General features: G+C 42.0%; 2 protein-coding genes across 7 annotated transcripts in view; one reads left to right on the plus strand and one right to left on the minus strand.

Moving 5' to 3' along the window:
* SHC3 (SHC adaptor protein 3) overlaps positions 1-7,177 on the plus strand; it is a 73,084-nt gene extending 65,907 nt beyond the window's left edge. Inside the window, exon 12 of the mRNA XM_071730934.1 lies at positions 804-7,177. Coding sequence (XP_071587035.1) covers positions 804-932 — 129 coding nt within the window. The 3' untranslated portion in view covers positions 933-7,177. The remainder of the gene's footprint in view (positions 1-803) is intronic.
* Positions 7,178-9,361: 2,184 nt separating this feature from the next.
* Positions 9,362-17,754, minus strand: S1PR3 (sphingosine-1-phosphate receptor 3). Of its 6 annotated transcripts, none has more exons than XM_071730742.1 (4): positions 17,543-17,754; positions 14,179-16,253; positions 13,144-13,211; positions 9,362-11,659 (listed from the first exon to the last, which is right to left on the minus strand). In XM_071730742.1, exon 4 carries the CDS (start codon positions 11,493-11,495, stop codon positions 10,353-10,355), a length of 1,143 nt encoding a protein of 380 aa, XP_071586843.1. In that variant the 5' UTR covers positions 11,496-11,659; positions 13,144-13,211; positions 14,179-16,253; positions 17,543-17,754; the 3' UTR covers positions 9,362-10,352. The 6 variants fall into 6 exon arrangements, with proteins under 6 accessions (XP_071586843.1, XP_071586840.1, XP_071586844.1 ...); XM_071730739.1 differs by having other exon boundaries at positions 9,362-12,609; positions 12,645-13,211; XM_071730743.1 differs by lacking the exon at positions 13,144-13,211 and having other exon boundaries at positions 16,098-16,253.
* Positions 17,755-22,072: the final 4,318 nt, after the last annotated feature.

Raw genomic sequence — 22,072 nt, forward strand, 5'->3', positions numbered from 1 at the left:
GACAGGACCTTTTGTCTGCATGTGGAAGCCGTACACCTAACTCATTTTAAATACAGTAATGAAATGTTTTGCAAAGATGAGGTTAAATAATTAAAGGGGTTTTTTGCTATATAGATTGAGTTTTGGCCTGTCCTGGTAGTTCTGACTGTTTTACCTTGCAAGAGCAGTTTCCTCTTACCATGAGCGTATTAATTTACTTAAGAGGATGCTGGTGCAGAGGGCTGGTAAATGGGTTAGAAAAGTAACATTCTCTACCCTGAAGTATTTCAGTTTCAAAGGCACAGGAGTGTACCATGGAGCAAATCCAAGCCAAGAAAACGTGGTGGCTGTAATACTTTTGGGGAAGGAGATTTTTCAGCACTTGAAGCACAAAGATGTTGAGATGCATGGAGAAGAGTTCATTTCTGGCATCTCTGGAGGAACACCTCTTTCTAGTGAAAAAGGTGAAAACATTTAAAAGAAGCAGGTGGTCTCTTGAAGAGGAAAATTTGAGCTAAAATCCAGCTTACAGTGAAACAGAATGTTGTACAGAAAGTTTTCAAGCAAAAAAAGGTTATTCAGAAAGAGTAACTGCAGTAGACTGGCCCATATGTAGCATGTACAGCTTCTGTCGTTAATAGACAGACTAAGAAATTAAGCAGATGCAAAACTCTAGAAATGTCCATTTATCACCGTTTCTTATGGAAGAGGGGTCAGTCTCTAAGACATTATTGTGCCATTTTATTCTTAGAGATTTTTAGTGTGAACTAAAGAGAAAAAGTATTTTGGTCTTTAATCTGTCTTTTTGCATCCTTTTCCTCAAGGTTCGAACAAAGGATCATGTCTTCGAAAGCATAAGTCATCTCATCAATCATCATCTTAAAAATAATTTGCCAATAGTTTCTTCTGGGAGTGAACTCTGCCTGCAGCAGCCTGCTGAGAGGAAACACTGACTCCAGATAACGATTTTAATTCTTGTAATTTGCAATCTGTAATTGTTAGAAATTGCAGATCTGAAAAAAACATCTACATTTAAAAAAAAGAGCAAAAATGTATGCACATGTATTTCACCAGTATGTTTTCTTTAGGTTTAAGAAGACCCATTTCACACGATACACTTCAAAATTCTCAGTGCTTTATGTAGACATGAAGTCACATCAGAAAGCTTTCTTAAAAGTAGTTTCAATAAAATTGTTCAGATTCTCTAATGTGAATATTGATAGTGTAATACACATGATATATATAGAAGCAGCATATATTTATATTTTTTAAGTCAGTCTGTTGATGATGTAGAACAATCTTCTATGCTGTGTGTTTCTACCAGTAGAAAAATACCTGTTGTGATTGTTCAGATAAAAATAGAATTCATGCAGTCTCAATTTCTTGATAAAATGAATATTTGGAATCTTATTTTTGGTTTTAGTTAAGAAGCACAACTATGGGGATTTGAGGTGGATTATGCTGGTTAACCATGGACAAAATCTGAATTCAGAAACTAGTATTCCAACTCAGAAATTTAGCATAAAATGTTTTTTTTAAAGTGTTATTCAGTGTCACTGATATAAAAAGCATTTTATCTTTCAGATGTCAATTTTAAATTCTTATGTGATGTTACTCAGAATTTGTATCTTGTTTTAACAATGATTTGATGTGATTTCTTTGTGTACAAAGTGTCTGCATTTGATTTTTTCTAACAATAATGTAACAATATTCTGTAACTTTAATTTATTAATTTGAGTGCTATGGTTATTTATGAGTAGTTCTCTGCTTATGGTGAAGATCTTGGAGTACTTGACTACCAGTCTTGAATGAGATGTTACAAACCCGTTAGGCGATTCAAGTAACTTGGGTTTAATGGGTTTAATGCAAGATGTACGTGGCTCTTCAAAGACATATTTGAAAACAGTTTTCTTCCTAAAAGAAATGAAAACTACCATGATACAGTGGTTAGTTTTGCAAGTGATGCGTTTGCATTTACCTGCCAAAGTGTAACTTGACTTTGGCATTAGGCAAGTGTTGGACATTGCAAATATACTGCATTTCTTTAAATACGAAGTTGAAAAATATGCATACGCTAAAGATGCACTTCTGGCAGAATTCTGCTTGGTACTGGGAAATGTGTTTAGAAGGGTTTGTACTATTCAAATGCAAACACTATATGAAATAATTGTCCTATTTTATCAAACTGAATAGATGAAGTTCCTGGCAAAGTTTGTGCCAGAGTCAGGATTTAGACTTAACTGTTGCAAGGTCTTCTCTCTAGTACCAGTATCTCAAATCAGATCTTCAGACTTGATTCCTAAAGGCCAAGACTCAGCAGGCTACGCCTAGGTTAAGTACCTGCCTACACTGAAGGAGTCAGTACTTAAATATAGTTAAAATTAGATTTGGTTTCAAGAACTTAAGTTTAAATCTTTATCAAACCACAACCAAACTGAAGGATTCACTTAGAGTATGTTAGGTAGGATCATGATATTAAAATTCTGAAATATTTTTCTTGTACCTTCTGCTTTGAAATACAGTGAGGTTGCAACTTGCAAAGTTTGGTTTTGGTTGGTCTCAAAAATGAAAATGATTGAGACATCTAAAACTAATCATGTGATTTGTGCAATAAAATACACTTGATTCTGTAATCAAGACATTCAAAAGCCAAACTAAGACATTAGTGAACCAAATGCTTGAGATTTATTTTGTTGCAGATTGTTATTAGTTGATATATCTAGCTCTGGGTGAGAGCTGAGAGCAAAGGAAAGAAATTAAATGCTGCATTGCAATGCAAATTCTTAGAAGAATTCTTAAAGTTTGGATTGTCCTTTCACCAGGTGAGCAATTGCAAGGGACTATGAGGAGAGCTTTTATACTCCAGAGCAGTACCCATCAAAATTGCTTAAGAGCATCCGTATCTTACCATATTCCAGTTTGAAGTAACTCAGTTGCCACATTTTTGTCATATATTACAGTCATTCCATGCTCCCACATGCCATGTTTTGGAAAGTTTTTAGTGTGCTATCACTGACTATGAGGCATCTTTTGTACTTTGAATATTTATACCATTTTAGTAAAAGCTTGGTGCCTAAATCCCTTAGGTTTCTTCAAAAATCTCATCTGCTGCCTATGTCTGTTTTAGATTCCTAAACACACTGTCAGTGTGTGCCTGAAAAAATAGAACATGGGTGTGTGTATGAATGAAGGCAGTAAACTTTCACTGAAATAAGCATCTAAATTTTACCATTGTCTTTGCTGTAGCTTTAATAATTTAGCAGGGAAATATTTTAGAAATTAAAGCAGGTGGAAAGGAGACGCAAAATGAAATAGCTCAGTGGAAATACTAAATTGCCCAGACTACATTACACAAACTCTGACTCCAGGAAAACGTGGTTATTTTAAGCTGGTCTGTCAGCACAGCTAATATGCTCAGCTCAGCATGCCCACTGATGACACAAAGGTTACACATAGCTTGATAACATGTAGTTTGGTCCTAGATGGTGGTAGTGCCTTGGGGCTACAAAAGTGCCCCGCTGCAATGGGCCAGGAGATCTTACCTGTTCAGGTGTGATGATCCAGAGGCTTTTCTAGTCAATGGGAATAAAACAATCTCAAAGCTGTCCAGATTAAAGGGCATATGGGCCAATCAGTGCTCCTTTTGTGGAATGTGCCATTGCTTTTGTGCTGTTACTCTGGTAGATTTGGCTTTCCCCTATATAAAAATTATATAAAAGCTGTATAGCCATTCAGAGAGCAGTTCCAAACCTGTTCTGTTAAAGCCATTTTACACTGAGCTCAGCCAGAGCAAATTAAACCTGCAGGGTTCACTTCTGTGAGAAACCAACACTGCCCACTATGTAAGAGACAGAGAAGTTAATGAGATGGATGCAAATACTGTGTGATTGGCTGAAATCAATTGATTGGCTGAAGGTAGCTAAACAGAGGAACAAATTACCCGGAGAGGTGGCAGATGCTCCATCTCTGTAAACTTTCAAGATTGGGTGGGGCTCTGAGCAAGGTAATGTAGTTGGACTGGGGGATCTTTAAAGTCCCTTCCAACCCAAGTTTAGCTGGGCCAATACACCCCAAATCTCCTTTCTACACTGTTTGAATGTCACCTTGCTAAGACCTTTCCCTCTTACCCATGTGGAGAAAAGCTGAGCTTTGAGATGCCCTGGGAAGTTACATTGGTCATGGGGAAGAGAAATGCAGCTCTCACAGCAGCATGGGCACCAGCTTGCCTCTGTATTCCTCTGCATGGTGCCTACAGACCACAACAGGTGCAGGGGTGGTTGGAGCTACACAATCTTTAAGGTCCCTTCCAACCCAAACGATTTTGGTTCCACAATTTTACAAGGAGCACCTGTAATTACAGAATCAGCCAGGCTGGAAAGGACCTCTGAGATCACCAAGTTCAACCCTTAATCCACTACCACTGTGGTTACCAGACCATGGCACTGAGTGCCACATCAGTCTCTTCTTAAAAACCTCCAGGGACAGAGAATCCACCACCTCCCTGGGTAGCCCATTCCAATGTCTGATCACCCTCTCTGTAAAGAATTTCTTCCTGATACCCAACCTAAACTTCCCCTGGCAGTGCTTAAGTCCATGCCCTCTTGTCTTACTGAGAGCTGCCTGGGAGAAGAGACCGACCCCCCCCTGGCTCCCACCTCCTTTCAGGGAGTTGTAGAGAGTGAAGAGGTCTCCCCTGAGCTGCCTCTTCTCCAGACTGAACACCCCCAGCTCCCTCAGCCCGTCCTCACAAGACTTGTGCTGGATCCCTTCACAGCCTCCTTGCTCTTCTCTGGACCTGCTCCAGCACCTCAATCTCCTTCCTGAACTGAGGGGCCCAGAACTGGACACAGGACTCGAGGTGTGGCCTCACCAGCGCTGAGTACAGGGGCAGAATCCCTTCCCTGGACCTGCTGGCCACACTGTTCCTGATCCAGGCCAGGATGCCATTGGCCTTCTTGGCCACCTGGGCACGCTGCTGGCTCATGTTCAGCTTCCTGTCACTCCAGACTCCCAGGTCCCTTTCTGCCTGGCTGCTCTCAGCCACTCTGTGCCCAGCCTGGAGCTCCCCATGGGGTTGTTGTGGCCAAAGTGCAGGACCCGGCACTTGGCCGTGTTGAACCTCATCCCGTTGGAATCAGCCCAACTCTCCAGTCTGTCCAGGTCCCTCTGCAGAGCCCTCCTGCCTTCCAGCTGATCCACACTCCCCCCCAGCTTAGTGTCGTCTGTGAATGGTGGACGTTTGCTAATGGTGGACTCAACCCCCTCATCTAAATCAATGAAGATATTAAACAGAACTGGGCCCAACACTAATCCCTGGGGGACACCACTGGCGAGCGGCTGCCAATTGGATCAGCACCATCCAGCACCACTCTCTGGGGGCCTCCAGCAGTTCCTAACCCAGCACAGAGTGCTCCTGTCTGAGCCCTGGGCTGACAGCTTTTTCAGGAGAATGCTGTGGGAGACGGTGTCAAAGGCTTTGCTGAAGTCCAGACAGACTCCATCCACAGCCTTCCCCTCATCTACCAGGTGGGTCACCCAATCATAAAAGGAGATCAGATTGGTCAGATGTGACCTGCCCTTCCTAACCCCGTGCTGGCTGGGTCTGATCCCCTGTCCATCCTGCAGGTGCTGTGTCATTGCCCCCAGGATGTTCTGCTCCATAACCCTGCCAGGCACTGAGGTCAGGCTGACAGGCCTGTAGTCTGCTGGGTTCTCCTTTCATCCCTTTTTGTGGATTGCTGTAACATTCCACAACTTCCAATCATCTGGGACCTCCCCAGTCAGCCAGGACTGCTGATAAATGATGGAGAGCATCCTGGTGAGCTCTCCCACCAGCTCCCTTATCACCCTGGGGTGGATCCCGTCTTATCCCATAGACTTGTGAGGATCCAGGTGGCTCAGCAGGTCTCTAACTGTTCCCTCCTGGATTACAGGGAAGCTACTCGGCTTCCTATTTCTCTCTACAAGCCCCAGAAGCAGCTGTCCTCAGGACAAGCTGTCTTACTCTTGAACACTGAGGTGAAGAAAGTGTTAAATACCAAAGCCTTTTCCCCATCCTTGGTAACTATGTTTCCCCCGATGTCCAACAAAGAATGGAGGTTTTCCCTGCCCCCCACTTTTGCTGTTGATGTATCTGTAGAAGGACTTCTTGTTATCCCTAATGGAAGTGGAAAGATCGAGTTCAAATTGTGCCTTTGTCTCTCTAATTCTCTCTTTCTATGTGACCTAACTATATTCCTAAACTCTTCCTGAGTAGTCATCCCTTCTTTCCACAGTCTGTAAGCTCTCTTTTTTACCCTAATTTCCTTCACTATCTCCCTGTTCAGCCAGACTGGTCATCTTCCCCTCTGCCTTGCCTTTTAGCACACAGGGACAGACTGCTCCTGTGCATTCCAGAATTGCTTCTTGAAGTACACCCATCCCTCCTGGACTCCTTTGTTTTCCAGGGCTGTTTCCCAGGGTACACTCTGAATCAGTCTTCTGAAAAAGGGCAAAATCTGCCCTCTTGGAAGTCCAGTGTAGAGGTTTTAATGTTGGTCCTCCTTGCATCCCTGATATTATTTCATGGTCACTGTGCCCCAGATGGCCTCTTACCACTACATCTCCCACCAGTCCCTCTCTCTTTGTGAGCAGAAGGTCTAATGGGAACCCATCCCTGGTGGACTCATTTACCATCCCTTCATACCAGAGTAGGAAATCATCCTCTATATACTCCAGGAATCTTCTAGACTGACTCTTCTCTGCTGTGTGGAGTTCACAGCAGACATCGGGCAGGATGAATTCTTTTTAAAGTGTAATTAAAAAATTAAGGTGTTGTGCTGCCTGCGAGCTTTGTAATTTTCAACTAAGGAAAATATAAAAAGTAAGGAAATATAAAACACACTTGAGCAAGGGAACAGAGCCTGATCCCAGGAAAACAAGAGGCAAAGTCTTCCTCCAGATTCAGGGGTGGCAGATGTAGAGTCTACCACTTTTGGCTGTGCAGTGTACCCATAGGTAATACTTTCAGGCATGACACCAGAAGAGTCAAATGAATTTTCTCCATAGAAGGCCAAAACTTTCCTTGCAATTCTTTGAAAAATGACTGTTACACAATTTTGGGTCAAAGGTTCGAGATTTAATTAAGTTTTCGAAATTTTTGGCAGTACTTAATAATTTGAAAACACTCTGTAAGACTGTTGGCAATAAAAGACTCCTGAAGAGCATCTTGTGGAGGCTTTCTTTCTTCTTCGGTGGCTTGATTTGCATTTCTTTTGTAATTCAGAACAATATTACATATTACAGAACAATATTAAGGTACATTACAATATTACAGAACAAACTGTAATTCAGTAAATATTCCAATTCATGCAATAGTATAAATGAAATGTTAATTGACTTTGTAGCTTTGGCTCAATGCAAAATCACTTGGGAAGGGGAAACCTGATTAATTTTCCTGTATACTCAAATGGGCTTGAATGATATAAAACTATTCTCCATCTTTTTCTAGCTTCAAGGGTAGAACATCTTCCTGGTGTTTATAGTCTACTGCTGTTAAAGCTGTTGACTTGCCTTACTTTAAAATTTTACTCTGAATTTTTCCAGAATCTGTGCTTTACCTGATATATCCCATTGGGGTGTACCCACTGAAGACTGTTTCCAGAAGTTTTTTAATCTTCAGTTGTTAAGTACATTGTAAGTTATATTATGTCTTACATGTGAACCCATCAATCTTAGGAGCCTGCTTCAAGTACAGCAGGGTAGTGAACTAAGAGAATATCCCCACAGCTCCAAAATAAGAGAAGGAAATCAAAGCAGAGAGAAAGTTTTTTGTACTGATACACAATCACATGGTCAAAAGTGGAGCTGTTCGCATTACTTATATTTTGTATCAACTCTGACAATAGCTAAGCCTAGAATCCAGATATGAAAGCTCACTTTTATGTGCATATTCTTGGACTTTGGCTATTAAAATTTTTTTTCGCCTAATTAGCATGAATTCTTAACATCCTTGACATGAAAGTTGGTGTGGTGTAAACCACCATGTTTTCTCAACCCATTGTGTTTCTAAGGCCTTTCTGCTCCACATTAGCAAGGAATGCTGCAACATTCCACCACCTCATGAACTAACGTTTAGAAGTATCCAAGTATCTTAGCTGGCAGTTTTCAAAGAAACAGCTTTGAGGGAGAAATTCCACACTGCAAATACAGCCAAATAATGTCGTAAGATCTAAAAACCTAAGCAAACCATGGCAAGGCAATGCCACCAGTCTATTTCTCACAGAGTTGGCCTGTATTTGCAGTTCATACAGTTCTACTGGTCTCAGCTTAGTTTAGCTTTTTCTTCATCTCTAAGTGGACTGCTTTTCAAAATATTTGGTAGAAGTTATTTTGTATTTATCACTCTCTCTCTGTTATTTTATTCAAATAGCGTTGGTTTTTTTTTTTTGTTTTTTTTTTTGTTTTTTTGGTTTTTTTTTGTTCCTACACATTTCTAACAGTGTAAAACATTTACAAGAAGACTGCTAACTTCTTAAAGATAATCACAATGAAAAGCTCTACATTTAAAAGCTACACACATTACACCACTTACACACCACTTACACATTGTACATGCTCGGGAAGAGTCCAACACTGCTGCTTTAAATGAAGCTCTTTCAGGCTGTGTATCAAAAGAGCCTCAACTACTTCTAATTTTTCACAAAGCAAATCACAGAATCACAGAATGGCTAGGGATGGAAGGGGCTTTACAGATCAGCTAGTACACCTCACTGCCACATCAAGCACAAATCACTGATAAAGCTAGATCATCACATTACTATTGAATGACAAAGGCAACAAATCTCAGTATTTTGCATTGAACCTCCACTAAAGCCTACAGCCATAAACAACTAATGGTGGAAGTAGCATGGTCTACTTCCATGGTCCCGGGCAATTCTTATAATGCTTCATGCCACCCTGTACTGAGGGTGGCAAGGCAGCGACATACCACAAAGGTTTTTCCTACAGGTTTCTTGGAAATATCCTCTCAAGAGTTAAGTCCAGTCCTCCTGGAAAGTTGGAAGGTTTTCCAAATTAAGCAGGCCTTCATTCCACATCCAAGATGGGGCTGGGTATAATTGGAGGTATGGTCTTCAGCATGTTGCTCTTATACCACATCTTCCCTCTTGTGTCTGCAAAAGTGCTCCAAGACAGCAGAAACGTAGGGTTTCATTGCCAGAAAATGGGATCTTATCACACTGGCAGTGGAACCCTACAGACTTCTTTACAGAGAGAATTGCTAACACAATCCCATGTTGTGGTAGTGGCTGGAGACAAAAAAAAAAAAAAAAAAGAATTCCACAGGGACCTGTTTGTGGTTCATTGCATTCTGAAATGATACGCGTCTTTCACTACTGAAGAATCTCAGTCTAGGTAGTGCATTCACAATGTACACAGGTTTACACAGGTTTCACATCCATTTTTAAATACATTGGAAAAAGTAAGTAGAAGTACATGCATTGAAACAATACATCCACTTGATACACATGTATTGTTGGGTCACATTTTAACTACACAGAAAACATATACATCCTCTCTCGATGCTTACTACTGTTTGTTTAAAATAAATTGTGAAATGTCACAGTGACAACTGTCATGTTGTCTTCCACTAACCACGAAAAGTTTGAATAACAGTGAAAAAATTAAAAATACTGCACCAATATAACACACTGAAGTTCAACACACTGTCAATTAAAAACTACTACTTCATATATTTTCAAATATCCCCACTGAATCACATATATCTATTTGTATAATTTTTCACCTTACACTTATACAATACAATACAATATTGTGTACAATACCATGCTTAGCATATTGTAAACTTTTAACAATTATTTTTTAACAACGAATTGCAAAAATATACAGCTATTTATACCACATACATATAACACCATTAACAGCAAGATACATAGAGAGAACTATAAGCGCAAACATCCAGAGTTCTGCCAGCTGGCAATAATTAGGCTCATTTTCTGATCTTTAGCAATGTTTAGTGAATACTGAAGTTTCTAACAGGTTTTCTTGATATCTTGCAAGTCCAGGCAGTGACAAATGGACCCTTAACATGCAATACCATCATGGTGCACAATGTCACTAGCTGTGCCTGGACTCTGTGCTGGCTGCTGCTTAGCATGAAAGATTTTTTCTGAATGAGGTGCGTTACTGAATGAACAGCCAAAGCAAATGATTGCTGATAAATACGTCCTCGAAGCTGAACAAGTGGTTAGTGTTTTCCCCTGTAACTTAAGTGCATGAATGCTTAAACTACATGAATGCTTAAACTACACTTAAACTACACTTTTCACTTTAAATCTGAAAAGCACAGAAATGTACTTGTCTTGAAGTGTCCTCTACTTATAGAAGCTTCCACTGTGTGAGGAAGATTCATTTGGCTCAGAGATACATACGGGAACTTCCATTGGTGGGAAATCCTCCTTCGGCTTCTGGGTGTTGCTGCTGCTGGATTTACTGCGACTGTACTCTGGTATGGCCTGAATGGGCACAGCTCTGGCCACCTGGGATTTAATGAGGCAGCCACAAACAAGGCGAAAGAAAGCCCGACGCATCTCCCTACTGGCCAGAGTGTAGATGATAGGGTTCATTGCAGAATTGATAACAGCAAGAGCAATAAACCAGTGGGCTTTGAACAAAACAGCGCACTCCTTGACTCTACAGGCCACATCAATGAGGAACAGGATGAAGAGTGGTGACCAACAGGCAATGAAGACACTAACAACAATCACAACGGTCCTAAGGAGTGTCATGGAACGCTCTGAGGTATGGTGGGTAGTGACATTACGGCTGCTGGACTTTACCAGGATGTAGATACGGGCATAAAGAATGACAATGGCAACCAAAATAGCTATGAATATGCTAATACAGAACGCAACATACTTCTTAGAGTACAGAGGCAAAATTGTTGAGCAATCTGGTAAGTTACTGATGCAGTTCCAGCCAAGAATGGGTAAGGCACCCAATGCAATTGAAATAAGCCAGCATGTACCAATGAGAAGGAACACTCGATATTTTTTGTTTGCGTCATAAGGCCTCATTTTAATCATGGTCAAATGACGCTCAATAGCTATAGCCAATAAGCTCAAAGTGGAGGCTCCCAGGGCAACAAACATACTACCTTCTCTAATGAACCAGATTGTGGGGGACAATCTCAGGGTTTTTTTGCCAGACATAAGAATGTTTACTTTGTAAACAATTCCAGCTAAAAGATCACAGAGGGCTAGATTGGCAATAAAGAAGTACATGCGGTTGTGAAATCTATTGTTTTTCCATATAGCAATCAACACCATCAAGTTTTCCAGAACTATGAAACTACATAGGATCAGAAATGTGATAGTGGGTGGGTCTACTTTATCAGTTGCCTTTTCCTTTAAAATGAGCTTTCCTGTGTAATTATAATGCAGTACGATCAGTGAGTCCATCTCTTCATTTTCTTGAGGGCCGTCAACGGCATCGGGTTGCATGGTAACTTCTGCCATATTTTGTTTGCCAGTGCTGGACTACTTAAATATCATAAGCTTTTAGTTCGATAAATTTCCACAAGAGGGAGATCAAGCCACGTTTCTGCAAGCACTCCTTTGGTATCTCCAGCTCCAGCAAGCCTCACATATTAATTTGGGAAGAGTGGCTTGCAAACCAGGCTCTGAAAATAAAAACAAATGCAATATAAATCTCACTACCCTCCTATGTCACCCATGGTCTGCACAGGTGCTCAAGCCACAATGTCCACCTAGAAGCTGAGAGGAATGCTGACTGTGACAGGGTACCAAAGTTTAGCACTGCTGCATGCTTGTCAAGGTAGCTGTGGGTAAGCCACATGTCATGCTCTGCAGATACACAGCTTTGCTGTGGAAATACGAGGGTAATGTGGAGAACCGTTCACAGGAGTTTTCCGCTACAAAATTTTCATGCTGAAAAAAACGCAGAAGAGTGGTGAGAAGGATTAGCCAACAGTCCTAGCAGCACAGCATGCACAGAAACAAGCTCACTCCTCAGAGATAAGAAACTGTATACAGTGCTACCAAAACAGCACCCAACCATCCCTGTTTGAGCACTAACAGCAGGGAAAACTCATGGTTTGCAAAGACTGCTCCTGCTCTGCGTGCAGACCTAAGACAGCAAAGAGCCTGACAAAGTTGGTGTCAAGTCTTGAAGTCAGTGTGCAGGCTGCTGGTGCCTAAAATAACTTCCCACTCTTAAATGGTACAAAATTATTCTATTTACAATAAAGGAGATGCTCTGAGAAATGCTACTGCCCACTCAAATGAGTTGCATTATTCCTACCCCTTTAAGAATAAATATAGCAAGCCATATCTTTATGAGTATTGCTTTTCTTTATGGTTCATTTTACTTTTTTCCTTTGCATGCATATGCAAGAAATACATTTAATGTTGCTGGGTCTTTTCTAAATAAAAAAAACATTATATGAACTTTAATTGTCCTTCTCAATTTACTTCTGTTTTTCTTTTAGTTGTGACTTAGATTAACTCATGTTTTCCCACAGATTTTGGCAGGCTGCATTTTCACAGCAGACCCTCCTAGCTGTCTTTTTTCCATTGTGATGTGTACATACTGGAAGATATTTTCACAGGCCTGTGAAAATACCAGAAGATGTCAAAAGCACTTACTCTTTTACCAGGAATGTTACAGTTTAGTTGCTAAGTATTGCAATGAGAATCAGTGCTCATGATCCAAAATGTTATGTATTCAGGATGAACAGATTGCCAGATTTTCAGCTCGGTAGCAAAACTAGGATGGGAATGAGGAAAGGTAAGAAAATAAAAAAGTTGTGCTGGATGGGGAGACATTTTCCATTGGTCTAAAATGAAATGGTTTAGTTTAGGAAACTCTTTAGAAGTTAGAGTTCCTGACCTAACCATTTATTTGCTTAAGGATCATGAGCATCTACCAAAGATGTGAAAGATACTTTCAAAGGATAGGTATCAAAGGAAGAAATTGACACCTCAGTCCCTGCTTGAGACCAGCACACCAACAGTTTGCAGCCTATAGATCCCAAAGAGTATCTGATTTTCTCTGGGTAACAAAGCAGCCTTATTGTCAGCAGGCTTAGGTTAATATTAAATTGTCTGTGATTGCATAGGAAAATAGCAGCATTCTAGTACTTACAGGGCCCTATAGGTGAGTGACTCTTTATTGGGGAGCATAGGGATAGGACAAGAGGTAACAGTTTTAAACTGAAAGAGAATATATTTAGATTAGATATTAGGAAGACATCATTTACTATGAAGGTGATGAGGCACTGGGAGAGATTGCCCAGAGGTGTTATGGCTGCTCCATCCCTGGAAATGTTTAAGGCCAGCCTGGATGAGGCTTGGCACAGTCTAGCCTAGTGGGAAGTGTCCTTGCTCGTGGATGATCTTTAAGGTCCCTTTTGGTCCAAACCATTCTATGATTCAAAATACAGGTTTCTTAAGATCACAAAACCATGTGAGCTGTTCTAGCATGCTGTTTTGGGTACTTGGAAAATGGGAAGTGCATTTTCAACTGCCTTCTTGAAGATGGTAACAGCAAACTACATCCCAGATTAATATAAAGGGATTTAAAGGATGTCCCACACTCTGTTTTCCCACCCTCCTTTTTCCTGGGTTGACTCCTTCAGAAAAGAAGCAATCTGACAAAAGCCTAGAGGGAACTGACTTCAATTCTTTAGTACATTAGAAGAGTTCTTTTCGAACTCTTTTCTGGTAAAATAATTTACTATTTACCCCACTGTTTGCTCATTCTAGTTCTTAGCTCCCAACTGCTCTGGTGAAGAGGCCTGCTGGGAGACACACATTATCCAAAAAACAAAGTTCATGCTTGGTGTCCTTCCTCTTTTTAACTCTTAAGATTAGAGCAGCCATCTTATTTATTTCCCAGAAGCAGAATTGGGCCCTTGAGTTGTTGACCTTTTTTCTGAAGCATGGTAAGAGTAAAGCTCTTCAACAAAACAACTTCCCCTCAGCTAAGGTTCAATCTAATTGCAATTCAGTTATAATCTGCACACTGTTATCACACAAACTACCACATTCTTTCATTGTATTGGCTTGTAACAAATTGCTACTGTGTCCCTATGAATTACAAGTGTCTTCCACTATAAAATAAACAATTACATTTCACTAGAAAGTATTTGTTAAAAATAGCTCAACCAGCAAGACTCACCAAACTGGCTAGTGGCTGCCTGATCATATTCATATCATTTAAGAGCACCAAGTGCAGCAAAATAAATGTTTCTGCAAGTCTCTTCCAAACAGAGTTATTATATGAAAGGACAAGTGTATATCTTTCCGTGAAGAAAATTATATGCCAGACTTAGTACCTTATCATCCACAACTCAGCAGCTGTGAACTGTCATGACTCTGCTAAAGGCACAGACTATGTACTTACTCAGCAGAAATCATAAGACAGTCTTTTCCACTGTTCATAATTATTTCTTCTTTTAAAATGATTACAGCAAACTTAGTATCACAAAAGCAAGTCTTTGCCTCTGTGAGACAAAGGAAGCTGCAACACTGCTATTTGCCAGGGCTCTTATGGAATGAATATGCCTCATAAGTCAATTGAAAGTTAGTATAAGTATTCATGCAATAAATTAAAATTTGGTCTCTTCTGGTAGCAACATTTCTAGGTAACATCTTTCATCCATACTATTTGTTTGTTTGTTTGTTTCCCTACTGCTTTGAAACCAGTAACTCAGAAAGCATATTCATTCTTTAAGAATTAGAAAAATTAAAGTTAGCTGTATATTATAATAAAAGGACAACAGCAGGTCCAGGATATCTGTGTCACTGCTTCCTGACAGCTCTACAACTTACTCCTCAAAATACTTTTGTTCCAGACACACACAGAGGACTAGCCATCAGCTGCAAAGTACATGCTTGAAATATTAAAGATCTGAAGAGCCTACCTGTGGCATGTAGTATGTTGAGTACTACCTTGATTCAGTACCTCAATACCCCAAGCTCATGAAATCACAGTTTTACTCACACTAAATCAAACCAGAGGATTATCGCGGCATTACCAGGTAGCAGTAGAAAGATAAACCAATAGGGAGTGCAGGGACAATCTCAGCATATTTCCTCACAGATATGACAGTGAAACACCAATTGCTAAATTACTCAAATAAATGCAGTGGTACAATGTCAAGAACTACAGTCATGCAGACAATTCATTTGCCCCCTTCAGTAATTTGGCTAAACTTTGTCCTCTTTGCTCCAAGGGAGGAGGGAGCAGTTGGGGTCAACAGCAAACACCATCATTTTACCCTCCTGAGAAATCTCCCACCACTGTGGTCTGGGGTTTCCACAGTGGTGAATGTGCTCTGCTGCAGGGGTTAAGGATCCTAGTAGGGCTGAACACTCTTTCAGGTTGGAGCAGGGGCTCTCCACCATGGCTCTCGACCCTAAGGTCTACTGTATGCTCCCTGTGCCCCACATGCCATGAAAAGAATGATGATGTGTGGTAGTCCACAACCCCTTGGTCTGCTCTGTGGCAGACCCACCCCCTCCAGCACACTCCCACTGCCCACTGGTACAGGCAGAGGCTCAGGGCTGTACCTCTACCAGCTCCCCACAAACAATGCCTTAGGTTAACCTGCAACTTTCCTCTGGAAATGTGTAATTCCCAGTGCCAGAATGCAACAGGGAACTGGGAGTATAGGGATGGCAAAGCCCTTAAGCAACCAACTTTAGTACACCCCCATTCTTAGCTTCCACGAGGCAGCCTGGTGAGAATCCCACAGGGAGCTGAAAGTTTTTACTATCTCATGAGTCACGGAGTACTTCACAGCTGGAAGAATAAGAAATTTCTCTTTTCAAAGCAGTGAGCCAGACTTCCCCCATTTTCACAGTATCTTGAAGTCAAAGCAACAAGTCTGGAGAAGAGGAGGCTCAGAGGAGACCTCATCACTCTCTACAACTCCCTGAAAGGAGGCTGGAGCCAGGGGAGGGTCGGTCTCTTCTCCCAAGTAGCTACCAGTAAGACAAGAAGGCATGGATTTAAGCTCTGCCAGGAGTGCTTTAGATTAGATATTAGGAAAAAATTCTTTACAGAGAGGGTGATCAGACATTGGAATGGGCTACCCAGGGAGGTGGTGGATTCTCCATCCCTGAAGGTTTTTAAAAAGAATGTGGCACTTAGTGCCATGGTCTGGTAACCACAGTGGCAGTGGATTAAGGGTTGGACTTGATGGTCTCGGAGGTCCTTTCCAACTCGGATGATTCTGTGAGTCTTTGATTCTGTGAAGTGAAAATAAAGCACAAGTGACAATAGGACTTAACTTTTCACTACCTGTTTCGGCTACAGAAGCACACACGATGCAATGTGTTCAGTATATTCACTATAATTCAGTTGGAACTATATTTTATTGCCTTCCAAATACCTATAAATAGACTTCACCAAAAAGACCAGACCCTCCTTCACCACCATGACACACAGAGCAGTTCTTCCACACACAGACGTAGATTTTGACCACCACTGACAATATTCAGAAAAGCAAGGGGAAAGTCAAGAATGTGCCTCTGAAGCCAAACTTTTGTATACTTTATGAATTTTCAAAGCTTTTCTAGATTAAAAGTAAACACACATAATTTATCAGGCACACCCTGGTAGTGTTAAATTTAAGAATAGGAAAGGCTTTTGAGAAAAGTAGCAGATTTCACTAAACATTTCCACTCTAAAACCAAGCTGTGCTATCAGCAAAAGAAGTTTAGACAACAAACATCAACTTGCAGAACAATGTCTTGGACAGCTCAAATAAACTTTTATATTTTTTTAAGTAAGTGTGCTGGCAGCTTACAGCTTCAAAAAGCCTTTAATAAGTGGTAATTTTCTTGGTTTCTGGATTTTAGACTTTTTTAGCTTGTTGGGGGTTTTTTGCTTGGTTGGTTTTTTTTCCTTTGGTATTTTACAGTTCCAAGCAGCACACACACATATCTCACACAAAGGCTCCCCAGTAGTTTAATTTTTGCACGCTGCACTAAGGCACAGTAACTTCCTCACACCCAGTTCCCACACAGAACTTCCGAACTACTTCAGTCCTACCCAAAACTCCAGTATTCCTATCGCAAATCTGCATTATTGCAGCGACCTGAACTTTCTGAGGTGCCAAGTAACTTCTCTAAACCACCTAAAAAATCCCCGATATGACCGCGGAGTGACCGTCTCACACAGGCAACACTATTCCACTCACAGTCTCGGGCTCTACTCAACCCGCCGCCGCTCCGTGCCCGCCGCGACGCCTTTACGTGACATTCCCAAGAAATCTCCTTCACTCTTTCTGTCTTTCCCGCTCAGACAAAAATCGGCAACACGAGCCGCTCCGCCGGCTCAGCGCGCCCGGGACATCCCCACCCACGGCACCCCGAAGCGGGACGGGACAGGACAGGAGGGGACGGGACGGGACGGCGCGGCTGTTCCGAAAGCCCCGACGAACGGGCTGCGCGCCGGGCAGGCACGGGAAGGGAGCGGATGGAGGAGGGGGCAGGCAGGGTGCGGGCAAGGCTGTCCCGGAGTAGAAGCGAAGTACCTGCAGCACTCCCGCCGAGTTCCCCCGGCGCTCTACGGATGCTACATCCGACCCAGCCGGCTGCGCGCCGCCGCTTGACCTCGGGGCTGCGCGGGGCTGCGCTGGGCCGGGCCGGGCCAGGTCGGGCGGGGCAGGGATCGCCCCGGCCCTTCCCCACAGCTTCTTCCTCCACTCCCCGCGGCTGCGCGCTCCCCGCCGCCGCTGCCTGGAGCCGCCCAGCCAAAGGACCAGCGCCCGTTCCCCCGACCTCCCCTCAGGGATTTGCTGGTCCCGCGTTTCCTCCCGCCACCCCCTACACCCCACACCCTCCCCCCGGCACCCGGCTCCTGCCTCCAGAGAGCTGCAGAGTTGCTCCCACGCCGCCGTCGGCCCCCGGTTAGGCTTGGCTGCTCAGCCTGGGAGTTCTTGCCGGCTCTCCGCTCGTCTCCGCTTCTCTCTCCTTCCCCGGCCTTTCGGCTCTAGCAGCCGCTCGTGTCCCGAGCCTAAGGGGGTACCCCTGCAGCGCTGGCTGCCGCTGTCAGGGAACCCATAACCGGCGGCGTTATGGGCGGCCGGGGTGAAATGTGAGACCAGCAGCCCGCCGGCGAGGGTATTTGTAATGTCCATAAAAATGGGAGGGGGAGGGAGGAAATTTTTGGGTAGTCCTTACTCAGGTCAAGCTATTAGCAATGCTTGAATGAGGTTTAATTGCCCTTCATCTGTAATTGCCCTTGCCCTCTGTATTAAGAGTATCTAAAAATGTGACCTCCAAAGAGCTTGAGAGGAGTGACACGGGGCGAAATGTTCAGAAATGCTCAACGAAATGAAAAATACGTCTGGTTTGACCCTGAGATGCCAATTACAGCATGTTCTTAGTAAGGCTCCTCTTTTAAGAGTTACTGACTAACAGCAACTCAAAGATAGCAATAGGCACGCAGATTGCCTCAGTGATGAGAGCAGCACTTTGGAAAATAAGTTGAAAATTGGATTCTACAGCCATCTAATTTAAAAGTACTTGTATAAGATGCCTCTGGGTACAGCAAGACTTTCTGTCAGAAATGGACACAGTGAGCTGGCAAACACTACAAAAGTTTTGCTAAGTGCAGAAAACTGTGTAGGGCTGCCTAGCTGTCTCACTGCAACCAGTGTTCTCCTGCCTGCAGATGAACATCTTTACATTGGGACTCAAGCCATAGGCTCATCTCTTAGATTGCCTGCACTGCTGCTTAGTAGGGAAGAAAAGCCCTGAAAGAAAGCAGAACTAGGCTTTTTGTAGCCAGAAGTATATGTAGATATAGCAGAACAGATGGTGTGTTTCTGTGACTGCTTTTTGTCTGCTGAACATGAGTAGTAAAAATCTTCTGGGTTAGGGCCTTGATAGGAAGTAAGAACTACACAGGGTAAAACACTGGTAAAATATCTTCAAACCTGATGTATGCAATGAATACAGTCCCCTTTAGCTACAGATAGACTATGTTGCAATGTGTGGTGATCCTGGACTTGTCTCCTTGTCCTCCCATCACATGTGCTGAGTGAAAGCTGATCTCTTCTGTAGGAGTGTAAAACTTCCACACTATGTGAAATCACACAATACTTTTCAGCAAAGGGGAGCCCGGGTCTGTGAATCAGTACTCTACCTTCCTACAGAAAAATGTTGTCCAACTGTTTTGCTGTCCAACAGTCCAACTGTTTTGCTACAAAGCACCCCAGGAAGCTCTGCAAGTCCTTCCAGCTATTGACACTTGTCTTCAAGGTTCAGTTCTTGTAGAACAGATGGAAGCAGCCTCTGGCCATGCTCTGTGGTCTGCTATTATTCCTTATTCTTTTCCCTATATTCTTGTTGTTACCTTACTACCTTTTGTCTACTTCAGGAGCAGAGCCAGAAGTAATAGGCATTCTGGTCATTCTTATCAGTAGGTGAGAGTACAAGATTATTTTATACAAGAAACATTTATTGGCAATGGTGCTAGAAGTGCCAAACAGTACCCTGGTGTCTGTGATGGATTTGATTTATCTTCCTCATCCAGTCTTGCCACCACCCCATAGAAACAGCCCACAGCAAAGCCTCATTATGGTACACGGACATTGCTCTCCTTTGCATTGGTGTATTGATGGTGTAGAGCAGATGTTATCTCTGCCTTTGGTGGTGGTGCCTGAAAGCTCTTCTTCTGCTGCAAAGCACCTTGAGCAGTGCAATCCTACCAGTGAGTGTGGGGTTTTTAGGCTCCATCTCTCCTCTCCATCACGGGAAAGGGACCTCAGCCACATCTGTGCCAGAGGAATGTGTGGCTTACCAGTGGTCAGCAATTTTTTGCAGCTGTCTTTTGATCCTTTTGGTGGTGGTCTGATACCATAGGTGGCAGGTAGCAGAACACTGCAATGCAAACCACAGAAACCACCCAGGAGCAAAGTATGGTAGAGAGTTCCTGCACAGAAGCTGCTGAGTATTTACCTGAGGTGGCATCTCAGACGAAAGCAGCTGTTGGCAGTGACCTTTGAGGAGATCAGCCTATTCAGCAATAGCTGCAATAGCTGATACAACCCACCAGTTAATTTCAGAAGACCATACAACAGTCTATGAGACATGAGTAGCACCCTCAGCTTTCCATGAAGCTTGTGATCTTCTTGTAGTACTCTTAAAAGAAATCCCACTTTTGTGGGATAAAAACATGAATAACCAAGTAAGAGATAGAAAGTACTGGCCCAGAACAATGATAAATTTTCATACCAACAGAAGGTTAACAGCTGAATTTCCTGGGGATCAGGAGTCTTTTTTGCCCTAGAAATTCATCAGTGGGTGGTCAAGCAGTTTGAATAATGGGACAGTGGCATTTGCTGATGTTACTGGAAGTACTTGACAGTGAAATGAAAACTGTGGGTGAATGTTGCCAAGATCTGAAGCTCCTGAGTGACCTGCTGATTAAATGGTGTGTTCATTTCCATGCTGCTAAGTGATGCATAGGAAAAACAATTCTAATATTACACAGACAAATGTACATGGATTGTTATAATCTGGAAGGGAGGTCTTTGTGGATAGTTCTTCAAAAACATCCTACATTCACTAGCTGTCAAAGGGAAACTGAATGCTAGAACTGATTAAGAAAGGAATGAAGAACAAAATGAAAAATATGGTTAAGCTCTTCTTTGAGTACTGCACCTTGAATACTGCAGATGCCTCTGATTTCTTCATCTCCTCACAAATGCAATAGAACACAAAAAGGCACAAAAGACAATGGAATAATTATAAAAGTAATTCCCAAAGGGAAGATGCAAGTTAGCTAGGTCTAATCAATGGTCTGAGGAAAGACAAAAAAGACAAAAAGCAAGACATAGTAGTTGAAAACAAAAGGAAACCAATCTATGACAGTGTACCATAGAATTGTGGAACATGTTTCTGCAGAAGAGAAAGAGAAAAAGTGGTTAAAGGAACCACATGGAGCAAAGGCCTGTCAACAGCTGTTAAACACAATGAGAAAGCTGGGGGACCCAAGCAGGGGCAGAATCCTGTCTGGGGTCTTCTGGGTTGCAAGAAGGCCTGGTCTTAGCTAAGTGGACAAGAACAGCATGACTGTTACACACTTCTCAAGGTACTGAATAAAGGAAAGGTTTCTGTAAAGGATTTACACTACATATGGCAAAGAAAGACTCAACGGAGTCACTCGGAGGAGATGGCTCAGCTAAGGCAATGGACTTGGAAAATGACCAAGTACAGTTATCCAAATGGTCCTAAGCCTCACAGCACACTGTAGCAGCCCATGACTTTGTGTTATGCATATTACATGGAGAATAACTGATTAAAAAGTTTTTTTACTTCCATATATGGCATTTTATTAAATGATTGCAGTGAAAGATGTATACCATTGATATAAATGAGTTTACAGCACATGCTTAAAAGTAAAAAAATCTTTCATGCAATGTTTTATTAATTTAAATAATAAGCCTTAGTTAATAAGACTTAGTTATAATTTCCTCATTATCTGCTTCACAGGTCTGACAGTGATCTACTTGCATGGAGTTCCTGAAGGAATGCTCTGTAATTTGAAAAACTGGTCATTATTTTTGACTGTCTTGGTACATAAACAAAACAGCATCAGGAAAATTCTAAAATTACATTTCAAAACAGTATGCTATTTATCTGATTATATTATAATATATGTTGTCTCTCTACCTTTCTACTGCTGCTGAGCTTTTTTATATTAACAAAGATGCATTGTTAAGTTTAGATGATGAAGTGCTGCAAGATATTTTGTTTCTAACACTGTTTCTTTGCTTATTTCTTTACCTCCAGCTCATTTGAGCCAATATTGAATGCAATACTATTTAATTTAAGTGTTTTAAAAATATGTTTTCTCCTTTCTTTAGCAGTAGTAAAGCCAACACTCTATCTTTATAAATCTATCACAGGAATGATTGAAGCCAAGACATTGTATATCCTGTTACTGAAGCATTTCTAACATTTTGTAAGTGTTGTTTGAATCACAGCATCTTGTATTTGAGTTAATGTAGTTAAATTTGGTGTCTTTGGAAAATAATTTTCTGATTCAAAGCACC

The sequence above is a fragment of the Heliangelus exortis genome, chromosome Z (genome assembly GCF_036169615.1).
Source record: "Heliangelus exortis chromosome Z, bHelExo1.hap1, whole genome shotgun sequence".
Taxonomy (NCBI): domain Eukaryota; kingdom Metazoa; phylum Chordata; class Aves; order Apodiformes; family Trochilidae; genus Heliangelus; species Heliangelus exortis.